This window comes from Ovis aries, chromosome 1, assembly GCF_016772045.2.
Source record: "Ovis aries strain OAR_USU_Benz2616 breed Rambouillet chromosome 1, ARS-UI_Ramb_v3.0, whole genome shotgun sequence".
Taxonomy (NCBI): domain Eukaryota; kingdom Metazoa; phylum Chordata; class Mammalia; order Artiodactyla; family Bovidae; genus Ovis; species Ovis aries.
In genome coordinates this window covers 191194240-191206855 of record NC_056054.1, presented here as the reverse complement: position 1 = coordinate 191206855, position 12616 = coordinate 191194240, and the positions used below count along the sequence as shown (strand labels likewise).

The following is a 12616-nucleotide window of genomic DNA, read 5'->3' as shown; positions in this document are numbered from 1 at the left end:
AATATAATTTTTATATGTACTGGGAAACCAAAAATTCTTGTGACTAAGTTTTTTGTGGTATTTATTTTACTGCAGTGGTCTGGAACAAAATCCCCAGTAACTCCAAGGTATCCCTATAAATGGAATCATACAGTAGTATGTGGGCTGGCAGTTAGCTGTATACTTTTGAGGTTTATCATGTTGTAGCAAGTCTCAGTACTTTATCTCTTTTTATTATTGAATAATATTCCATCATATGGATATTCTATATTTTGTTTATCCATTCACCAGTTGATGGACAACATTTTCATTGTTTTCATTATTTTGGGTATTGTAAATAATGTTGCTTACATCCCTGTAAGTATGTAGGGACATAGGTTTTCATTTCTCTTGGGTGGATAACTGTTTGCTCTAGTTTATATTTTTAATTAGAGTTATATTTATTTACCCACTGTAAATTAACTACTTTTCAAATCTTAATTGACTTTTTATTTACATCTCAATGGAGTAAATTTCGAATTGGCTAAATAAAGCATTACTTAAAATAGTTTCACACATGGTTTTTCTTTAATTTCTTATGTTTAGTAAGTCTGAGCCACCAAGGAATTTAATGTTCTACTCTTCGATTTTTTAACCTGTTTGGTTTCTCTGATTATGAAAGTAATGCATATTTTAATTTAAAAATTCAGGACATGAATCATTTCTTAAAATATCTTAAGAATGTATTCTGGTTAACCACAACTCTCTTTACACCTTAACTTTTCAGTTCTGCTATCACCAACAGCTATCTCTAAAACTTTATCACAGAACTTGCTCCAGTAGAAATTTTAGATTACAACATGTGGTATAGTCTTTTGAGTTGTTTAAAAATAGTAAAAATTGAAAGTGTTAAATTATAGAATACTTACAAGCTCTATAAATTATAGAATAATGTACTGAATGGTAAGATGTTTTTATTCAAAGACTGAATGATTTTAGAAAAGGTGTGGTTTGAAATTTTCTGTTTCTTAACCTTTCTCTCAACCTGAATGTAGATTAATATCTGAATAGGAATGACTATAGTACTTGTGAAGCAGATCATTTTCTAGCAATTTACAAAATACCCAAATACTTTAATATACTTAGAAATTTTATACCTTAAAAAAAATTCCTGACCGTAATTAGACATTTTGTTACTTTATCTCTTCCTTTCCACAGTTTATATGAAATAGTAAGATTTTATTTCAATAAAAATGTACATTTTCTTACAGATTAAGTGAATTACTAAGTGGGATATGCTATAACTAGCAAATGACTGTGCTATGAGGGGAATGAACATCTCTAAGAATGAATTTTTTTCTTTTGTTTAGAGAAAGCTTAGAGTATCTGCCAAGTGAAAGTTCTTAAGGAATTTTTCGACTGGAATTTACTACCTTGTCAGTGTCAGTTCTATAACATTTTCCTTTTAGATTCACAATTTCCTAAAACTGAGGGTATGCTATGTTTTGTAGAACTTTTAACTGGACTGTAATAGTACTAAACTATTTAGTACTTCTGTAAACTTAAAAAAATAACTGCATAATTAGTAGTTATTTTCTGCTAATGGGTAGTTTTGATCATTTGTCTGATTTTGATAGTTTATAAATACCTTATCTTCATACTGTGGAATTCAACAGTAAAATAGGAATAAATGTTAATGTGCAAGACAGTGTGGATACATCTCAAAACATCATGCTGAGCAGAAGAATTCAAACACAAGATACTGTGTACTATGATCCTGTTTCTTTGAAGTTGTATAAAAGGCTGAACTAACTATAGTGACAGATCAGTCATTGCCTGGTGTTAGAGTCATGTGAGGGAAGGAAATTGCAGGGGGCATAAGGAAACATTTAAGGTTAAGGGTACTGCTTTATATCTTGGTTATGAAGTGATTACATGACTACATGTAGTTACCCAAATTCATCAAACTGTACACTTAAAATTTTATTACTTTAATACGTAAGTAATAAAATACTACTTTAATAGAACAACATTCAAATAGACTACCTTAATTTCTTTCCCTCAAGGAATAATTTTTTATATCAGCATTCTTTAGAGAAAACTTACTGCTAGATATTCTTTGTAAACACTTTTGTACACATATACAAACCTTAGATTCATGAACACAAATTCCCAATACATTATTGGACTGTTGACACTTCTTGACCATGTATTCATCATTTAATTCATGTTGACTGAATGAATACTCAGTATGTCCTAGATGCAAGGGATTCTGTATTAAAATCCCTGTCCTCATGGAGAACTCAAATAAATATTAAATAATTTATCACACAGATAACTAAATGATTATAATATGGCAGGTATTTTGAAGGAAAATGACATGTGACAGTAATATTATAGAAGGAACTTTTACACTTACCTATTAAATGGTCTTTGGTGTTTTTATTAAAGACAAAATATTAAGCTCAGAATGGGCTATCTATCATTAGTCTGATTTCATAGCATTTCTTATGTATGGTTGATATTCTTTATTCCTGCTTTTACATTTACTTCTTTTCTAAATATTCATGAAAATGAAGATTATTATAATTTTTGTGTTTTTTAATCTGTATCTTTGGGATACTTCTCATATTTTTAAAATACAAGGGAATCTAGATTAAGTTAAAGATACAGTTCATATTGTCAAAGACTTTTTAAAAGCCTTCATGGAAAATATGGAAGCCTGAATTAGGCTTTAATGATGGACTGAATTTATGTGGAGAGAGAAAAAATGGACATTTCATGTGCTAATATTCTATGACATTGAGTTTTTTTAATTTCTATTTTTCTACTCAGGTTTCTTTGCTACCACAACCTCCCTTTTTTCCTTCTCACACGTTTGTTTTGGAAATTAGCTCTTTTTTTTTAAAACTATTTGTATTGATATATAGTTGATTTATAATATATTAATTTCAGGTGTAGCAAGTGATTCAGATATATGTTTTCAGATTATTTTTCATTATAGGTTATTATAAGATATTGACTATAATTCCTTGTGCCATACAGTAGATCCATGTTTCTTATCTTTTTTATATATTGTAGTGTGTATATATTAATCCCAAACTCTTCGTTTATCTCTCTTCCCCTTACTTGCTATCCATTTGATAACCATAAGTTTGTTTTCTATGTCTGTGAGCCCATTTCTGTTTTATAAATAAGTTCATATATATCATTTTTTTATATTCCACATATAAATGATACCATATATTTGTCTTTCTCTGATTTACATCACATAATATGTTTTAAATCTTTCAAAGATTCTAAATTGTTGATTTTATTTAGCATGGAATGCAGTATTTGTATTTGGCCTATGTCCACCTTTAAACCTACATTCCACACCATTATCTTCACCCCCTCCTCTCTACCATAAATATACCTCGACATTCCAAGAATCTAAAGTCATAGTTTCCTCTTTCATATCTCTTTCTCTTTGTGCATATGCAAATCTCTCTCTGTGTTATAATGTTATTACTGTACTTCACATATCCTCCTATTGCATAACTTACCACAGTATATTATAATTACCCATTAATATGCATCTGTCTCTTAGACTAGATTACTTGAAGATGAGGACTATACTTAGATATCTTTGTATATCTGACTAATATTATACCTCTCCCATTATAGATACCTGATAGATATTTGTTGAATGCCCTCAAGAGACAGAGCTGCTCTAAACATTTTGTAACTTGTCAAATTCTTTATATAATGGAATTCTCAACTTGAGTTTAAGCTGTGCCCACTGCAGGAATTCAGTCTTTAGTTGTTAAGATAGATTTCAGAGAAACCTATTTGCAAGGGGTGTAAGAGCCTCTTGTGAAACAGCTCAAGTTATGCCTCTGCTGAGTCTGAGTCATGTCCGGAAATTAACCAGTCTTTTTAAACTTGGTGGATGCCCTGACAAGTGACTATTTGCAGGGGTCCTGGGAGGGAGCAAATTAAAAGGAAGACTGACTCTAAATGCTGGAGGGAAAGAGTGATTGTGAGCACACTGTAATGCACTTTGTTCCCACAAAAGTCTTTAGACATCTCATAGAAACAAATAGACACCAAACAAAGCTTAAAACACAAATTCAGTAAAAACAGTAGAATCATAGAAGCACAAGCCACACTGCTCAGGACCCTCTAAGAGAGCAAAAGACAAAGGAGAGATAACATATCTGTTCTACCTCTCCTCTGACCTAAAGGTTAACTTTAGTCCAGTTAAGGTCAAGGAAACCATCAGGGATTGCTTGGCTAGCACAATGGTGCTGCACCTGCATCAGAAATTTGGCTCTCTTACACCTTCACTTGATATCAAAATCATATTTATATGAAAGATTCCCAAATTTTCATTTCAGGCTCTCTTGATTCTTCTCTTGAGTTCCAAAGCCATGTTTCCTCATCACCGTGTATCCCTCAGAGTATCTCAAACTGAACATAACCAAAATAGAAAAAATTCCTTCTTCTGTTTGAATTCTTATTTTGTTGCAAGTATTTTAAGTATAATGTGGTTATCTTTTTGGTCACTTAGACTGGAAATATTCAAGTTGTTTTAGCTTCTTTGCCTCTCTAATCTGTACATCTAAGTAGTGGTCAGTCCCTGTCCATTCTGCTTCAGAAATGTTTATACATAGTAGGTTATAGAGCATGAAGCAATCTAATTAACATAGTTTCTTGCTTTCTAAAAGAATATAGAACGATATTTTCCAGCATTAAAAAGGAAGGCAAACCTTCTGAGACAAAATGAAGTGCAGAGAAAACCAGTTGCAGCTCTCAAGAGACCTAACCAGTTAAATAGAAAGTAAGTACTCAAATATAAGACAGTATTATGTTATCCTTCATAAATAAAGGTGGACTTCTTATACTGAGAGTTCAAAGCAATGAATTTGCAGTGATGTTGTAGTTGTCTGGTCATTTTCGAGACAGATACTTGGTATGTCTGTTTGAACGCTCAGTATGGAAGCATTTAGTTACAGCTTCCTTATTTCTTAGAACCAGTGTTATTGGTGAATTTAACTAATTATAGACTTCTTAAGAAAAACATCACTCTGTTTCTTTGTTTCTCTTCACATATAGAAAAAAACTGCAAAAGATGATTGTTTTGGTAAAAACACCTCAGCCAGTATTATTCACAATTTTGAAAGCTGAATTTGTTACATAGTCTCAGTGGCTCTTAACAGAATAGTGTATGTTATTTGTGGGAAAAGCAAACCTGAAAGGATTTTTCATGAATACTTCTTAAGCTTAAATTAGTTATTTGTCTATGTCCAGTCTTAGTTGTAGCATGCAAGATCACTCATTGATTGTGGTTTGTGGGCTTCTCTCTAGTTGTGGCATGTGGGTTCGGTAGTTGTGGTGTACAGGCTTAGTTACCGTGGAGTATGTGGATCTTAGTTCCTTGATCAGGGATTGAACCTGTGTCCCCTGCATTGAAAGGTGGATTCTCAACCGCTGGACCACCAGGGAAGTCCCTAGCTGAAATTATTTTGATATTAAATTAAAAAGGGTATGTCCTGTGATTCCACTCCTGCGAGGTCCCCAGAGCAGTCAGATTCACAGAGACAGGCAGCGGAGGAGTGGGGGCCGGGGGCTGGGCAGAGGTGGACAGTGAGTTGGAAGGGGAACGGGTTTAGTCTGTGAAGGTGAATGTTTCTGGAAATGGTGGTGGTGGTGGTGGTATGACCACGTGAATGCACTGAATGCCACCGAACTGGCCGAAGCGGTAAACTTTACATGTATTTTACCAATTAAGGATATTTAAAATGTTAAAAAGACAGTTGTTTAAAATGTGACCTACTATTATGGTACCTCTGCCTTACTGACTATGCCAAAGCCTTTGACTGTGTGGATCACAACAAACTGTGGAAAGTTCTTAAATAGATGGGAATACCGCACCACGTGACCTGCCTCCTGAGAAATCTATATGCAGGTCAAGAAGCAACAGTTAGAACTGGACATGGAATGGCAAACTGGTTCCAAATCAGGGAAGGAGTACGTCAAGGCTGTGTATTATCACCCTGTTTATTTAATTTATATGCTGAATACATCATGCAGAATCCCAGGCTGGATGAAGCACAAGCTGGAATCAAGATTGCTGGGAGAAATATCAATAACCTCAGATATGCAGATGAAACCACCTTTATGGCAGAAAGTGAAGAAGAACTAAAAAGCCTCTTGATGAAAGTGCAAAGAGAGTGAAAAAGTTGGCTTAAAACTCAACATTCAGAAAACTAAGATCATGGCATCTGGTCTCGTCACTTCATGGCAAGTAGATGAGGAAACAATGGAAACAGTGACAGACTTTATTTTGGGGGGCTCCAAAATCATTGCAGATGGTGACTGCAGCCATGAAATTAAAAGATGCTTGCTCCTTGGAAGAAAAGCTATGACCAACCTAGACAGCGAATTAAAAAACGAGAGACATTACTTTGCCAACAAAGTTCCACCTAGTCAAAGCTATGGTTTTTCCAGTAGTCACGTATGGATGTGAGAGTTGGACTATAAAGAAAGCTGAGTGAAGAAGAATTGATGCTTTTGAACTGTGGTGTTGGAGAAGACTCTTGAGAGTCCCTTGAAAAGCAAAGAGATCCAACCAGTCCATCCTACAGGAAATCAGTTCTGAATGTTCATTGGAAGAACTGATACTGAGGCTGAAACTCCAGTACTTTGGCCGCCTGATAGGAAGAACTGATTCATTTGAAAAGACCCAATGTTGGGAAGGATCGAAGGCAGGAGGAGAAGGGATCGACAGAGGATGAGATGGTTGGATGGCATCACCGACTTGATGGACATGATTTTGAGTAAACTCTGGGAGTTGGTGATGGACAGGGAAGCCTGGTGTGCTGCAGTCGATGGGGTCGCAAAGAGTTAGACATGACTGAGCGACTGAACTGAACTGATTATGGTAGTCTGTTCTCTGTAAGGATAAAGTAGAAGTTGACAAGCTGTGAAGTTTTATTATTTCAGTTTCAAATACCATTTATTCATCTCTTATAAAATATAATTCAAAGCCAAAAAAAAAAACCCTGAAATGAAGTTTTTGTATATGTGGAATGGCTATAATTGTAACTTTACTCCACTGTCATCTCTTTGTTTTGAGAATCAATTGGGAGTACTTATTTTTGGAAAACAGGAACTTCTCAAGAATTTGTCAATTACCTGAGCCATAAATGAGTCCTTGTTAATTGAGATGGCTAGGGAAATTATGCATTTGAGCCTCTATAAGGTTGGAGGTAAGGTGAGGTGATATGTTAAACATTTATTTATAGAAATAAGCAGATAAGTATGAAAATTTGTCTTTTACCAACTTTCTGTAGAAATTAGAAATTGGTGACAGTAAAGTCAAACATAATTAAGGTTACAATATTCTATGCAGGAGAGAGTATACAGTGGAACAGTATGAGTTTTTGTGTGATTTATATTAATGTAATATGTATTAAGAGTGAAGGAGAGCAGTGTATATGAGTGAAGGAGAGAGATTTGGAGAATATGTTATATTTCAATATTTTCTCTTATTCTTGTTTTTTAGCAGTTTGACAGTGAAGTACCTAGGTGTGATTTTCTTTGTACTAATTCTGTTAGACAGTGGAATATTTGTAAGATAAATTAGTTCCAGAATTAACCAGATTGTTATATGATATCTGTAAATCAGATCTCAATAGCTTCATGTAATAAGAACATAATTGAATCTTTGTGTTTAGTATACCTCAGTATTTTAGCCTATGAATTTAACTATTTTTGCTTATTTTTTGTTAAGTGGCCAACTTTTCATGGTACATGTGTTTTTTTTTTTGTTGCAGAAATAACATTCCAAATAATTTTACCAGGAGTGGAAATAAATTAAGTCATCAGAAAGACACTCGTCAGGCAACTTTTCTTTTCAGAAGAGGCCTGAAGGTATAAAAAACCCTTGACAGTGTTTTCTTTTTACACAAAGGATCCTGACCATCCATCCACCTTTAGTAGTCATCAATTATAGACATGACCCATGATCAAGGTAGGGTTTGGGTTTAGAATATGGAGAACATGACATTAGATTAATTTTTTCCCCTCTTTTCTCTTTTGTTGTCATCAATGGCAGTATCCTATAAGAATTTAACATGTAATTTAGGAATAATTTTGTTTTTATTACTTATTCTGATACAGGAACCCTAAGAAAGAGGTGTTGTCAGAATAGGCACATGCTCCTCTCCTGCATTCAAACCCACCACACAGGATTATAAAGTTACAGGGCAGGATAGCTCTTTGGATTCAAATCCTCTGCTTTCTGTGGGATCTACTGCTTTTTTTTTCCCCTTCAGGTTCAGGCCCAGTTGAACTCAGAACAACTGCTAGACGATGTAGTAGCAAAGAGAACTCGTCAGTAAGTTTCAATTTGTTTTTCAAGATGTCATTTCAAAACTCCCAGAATAGTAGTGACCTAAATTACTTTGTACCGCAGTTTAAAAGAAATTAAATGAGACCCAGAGTGAATTAACCATTGAGCCTGAAATAAGTAAATCCTGTTTTGTTTTTGTTGATTTTCCCCCCCAAAAATTTGGCATTTTCATATGTCAGTGTTACACGTTTTAGCAGCAAATGCATTACTGTGTAGTTTTTTTTTCTGTTTATTCCATTTTAATGAAATAGCTCTTTATTTTTTTATAATTGCTTTATACAAATGAACCAGTTCAGGGAATAAGTAGAAGAAAATCAGTAGAGCTTTTAGAATATTTATAAATTTTTAAAAACAATACAGTGTTTTCTTCTTATATTGCTTTTTTCCTCCTTACTCCGTGAAGATATTTTAAGCATATGTTTTTTGTCTCTTAGAATTGCACTGCAAGTGTAAGTTGTAACATTCCATCAGTATGACCAGAGTTTAAAACTAAATCATTTAAAATTATGGCTACTTCTTAGAAAACAAAGCATATATCACATGATCATGGTTCAGATATGATACCTTCTAGAATGGTCATTATTTTGAGCAGTTGGAGTATAAGAATGGCAACTATTTGAACTTCATGCTGATAGTATTCTTTTGCACTGGAGTTTGAGGATCAACATATAGAACAAAGCACAAGATACTTGATCTGGTAACAATGTAATGTAAATGTCAGATTTTGACCTATATAAATATAAAAGTAAAGCTGATAGAAAGTGGGTGAAGAGGTGGAGGGAAGGAACTAGAAATACTATTATCCTTTCTTACAAAGTGGGTAGGGGAAAATGTCAAGAGATACTGCTGGAGAAAGAAATTCAAATGTATTTATAAAATTAATAAAAGTAAAATAGTGATACAGCCATCAAAATGTTTCAAAGTAGGAAGAGAAACTAGATAGTGTGATGAGCTGAATCCTACGATAGCAAGATATTATTACCTAAGTATCTTGTTTAGTGAACTGGATTTAACTAACAAGCAGAAAATCAGGAAGTTAAAAGTGCTGCCTCTGGGGAGCAGGAAGGGAGAACAGTGGAGTAAAGGATTGTTGCTTTTTATTAGAAGCTTTGCTGAATTATTTGATTTTTTTATGTGCATATATCTGTTACATGGAAAAATATTTATAAATTAAAGCATCCAGTTCTTATAACCAATATGCTGATTAATTATGTTGGGGCTCAGGTATCTATAATTTCTGAAAACTTAGAAAAAGTAATGGCTACTTTAAAATGTATGTTTTATGTAGAACACACAGTAGGATTTATAAACTTTCATTTTAATGAAATTTTTGGTTTTTTGAAACTAGATGGCGAACTTCCACCACAAATGGAGGAATTTTGACTGTATCCATTGATAATCCAGGAGCGGTGCAGTGCCCAGTGTAAGTCTTTTTTTTCTTTTTGGAAAAAATTATAATCTCTCAGTATGTAAGAGTATAGAAAAATATTTGGCTCTGCTCAAGAGTGTGATGTCCAAGTTAGGATAAACTGAGACAAGGAAACAATACAAAGTGGAAATTAATATAAAGTTAAAAGTAGAGACTTCCTTGGTGGTTCAGTGGTTAGGACTCAGTACTTTGAGTGCTGTGGCCCAGATTCAATCCCTGATTGGACAAGGCACTAGGATTCCACAAGCCACACAGCATGGCCGAAGCAAATAAGCAGACAAACAAGCCAAAAACAACTGAAAAAGTTACATGTTTTGGACTTCATTACATACACATCAGCCTTTTTTTAAAAGACTTCATAGTATATTCTTTTATTTTTGTTGTTTAGTCACTAATTCATGTCTGTGACCCTATGAACTATAGCCTCCAGGCTTCTCTGTCCATGGAATTTCCCAGGCAGGAATACTGGAGTGGGTTGCTATTTCCTTCTCCATGGGATCTTCTTGACCCAGGGATCAAACCCAAGTCTCCGGCATCGGCAGGCGGATTCTTTACTACTGAGCCACCAAGGAAGCCCATTCTTTAATTTAAATGACCTTAATTAACTTCATTCACCATTCCATTATATTTATTGCATTATAAACTTTCTAGGTTGAAGCTGGAAGTGATATTGCCTGGGGTAGGGGGTGAGCTGAACCCTGATTTCACAGGCAAGATGTGAGATTGTAGCACTCTCACGGTCAAAATTACAGTCAAAATTCCTCCATTTGTGTTGGAGATTGGGCTGGAGGTAAAGGATCCATTTCAAGAAAGTTCTAAAACCATATTATCAAATTCAACCTGATAATTGGAACCTCATTGGATCCTCACTAGACCGCACTGTAACTCTCACTCTTAAATTTTTCCCATCAAAAAGTATCAGGAATGAAAATCTACGTTGTGTACTTAGAACTGAAAGAAAGTCCTGTATCAGCCAGTGGTCTAGCAGATTAGCTAATTTCTTGGAACTTCATGCAGATGTACTCAAGCTGACACAACAGAGGAAAATGTATGTGTTGATGTGTGTGACCCATTAGTAGGTTATGAAATCAGTTATGTGAATTGTGATGAACATATTTTAAAAATAATAAATTTTTAAAAAAATTCCTAGGTTTACAGAGTTTTTGTTTTACCTATACATCCATTTTAATAATTGAGATGAAAACATCAGATGAGTCTGTTAAGATTTTAGAGGTTGCTTTATTTTAGTTGAAGGTTAAGACTTGGAAATGACCAGTTATTCCAAATTGTTGAAAAGTTTGTAGTTTTACTTACAGAGGTATTCTGTGAGCAATTTATAAATTTTAGTCTCTAGATTAGTCTGTCAAGAACCAAGTATTTTTTTTTTAATTTAGCAAGGTTGCAGGATACAAGATTAATACCTGTTTCTATATACTAATAATGAAATATCAGAAAGAGAACATAAAAAAGAAAACTGATTTAAAATTGTATTTACAAAATGCCTAGGAATAAACTTAACCAAGGAGGTGAAGGACTTGTGTGTTGAAAACTGCAAGTCATTGATGAAGGAAATTTTAGATGATTCAAAGAAACGAAAAGATAATCCCATGCTCTTGGATTGGGAGAATTAATATCATTAAAATGACCATATTACTGAGTTATCTGTAGAGTTAACGCAATCCCTATCAAAATACCCAGGACATTTTTGACAGAACTAGAGAAGATAAAATTTACATGGAACCCCAGGTGACCCCCAAATTACCAAAGCAATTCCGGAAAAAAAAACGAAGGTGGGAGGTCACACCCTGACATAAATCATAGCAGTATTTTCTTGGATCAGTCTCCAAAGGCAAAAGAAATAAGAACACAAATAAACAAATGGGACCTAATTAAACTTTAAAGCTTTTACATAGCCAAGGAAACCATCAACAAAATCAGAAAGCCTACAGAATGCAAGAAAGTATTTGCAAATGATGCAACCAACAATGGGTTAAAATCCAAAATATACAAACAGCTTATACAAGTCAATATGAAAACAGTTCAGTCCAAAGGTGGGAAGAAGACCTGAACAGACATTTTTACAAAGAAGACATACAAATGGCTAGCAGGCACATGAAAGGATGCTTAGCACCACTAATTGTTAAAGAAATGTAAATCAGAACCCCAATGAGGTATCACTTCACCTGTCAGAATAGCTCTCATCAAAAAGTCTACAAATAATAAATGTCAGAGAGGATATGGAGAAAAGGGAACCCATGTACACTGTTGGTGAGAATGTAAATTGGTTCATCCACTGTGGAAAACAGTATAGAGGTTTCTTAACACATAGAACTACCAATTCCACTCCTGGGTATATATCTAGAAAAAAATGAAAACACTAAATCAAAAAGATATGTGCACCCCAGTGTTTTTCATAACAGCACTGTTTACAGTAGTCAAGACATGGAAGCAACCTAAGTATACATCAAGAGATGAATGGATAATTAAGATGTGGCATATATATATATATGCACATATATATATGTATATATACAATGGAATGTTACTCAGCTATAAAAAGAATAAAATATTGCTATTTGCAGCAACGTGGATGGACCGAAAGAATGTTATACTTAGTTAAATAAGTCAGAGAAAGACAAATACTATATATTACTTACATATGGAATCTAAAAAATAATACAAATGAATGTATATAGAAAGCAGAAACAGACTTGCAGACATAGAAAACAAACTTGTGGTTACATAGAGGGGAGAGAAGGCAGAAGGAAAAAAATCAGGTGTATGGAATTAACAGATAGAAATTACTATATATAAAATAGATAAGCAACAAG

General features: G+C 34.0%; 1 protein-coding gene across 1 annotated transcript in view; it reads left to right on the top strand.

Annotated features, from left to right (window-relative positions):
• Positions 1–12616, top strand: part of FYTTD1 (forty-two-three domain containing 1) — a 31383-nt gene that overhangs the window by 14318 nt on the left and 4449 nt on the right. Inside the window, exons 4-7 of the mRNA XM_004003000.6 lie at positions 4668–4780; positions 7779–7875; positions 8280–8341; positions 9705–9779. Of these exons, the coding sequence (XP_004003049.2) occupies positions 4668–4780; positions 7779–7875; positions 8280–8341; positions 9705–9779 (347 nt within the window). The remainder of the gene's footprint in view (positions 1–4667; positions 4781–7778; positions 7876–8279; positions 8342–9704; positions 9780–12616) is intronic.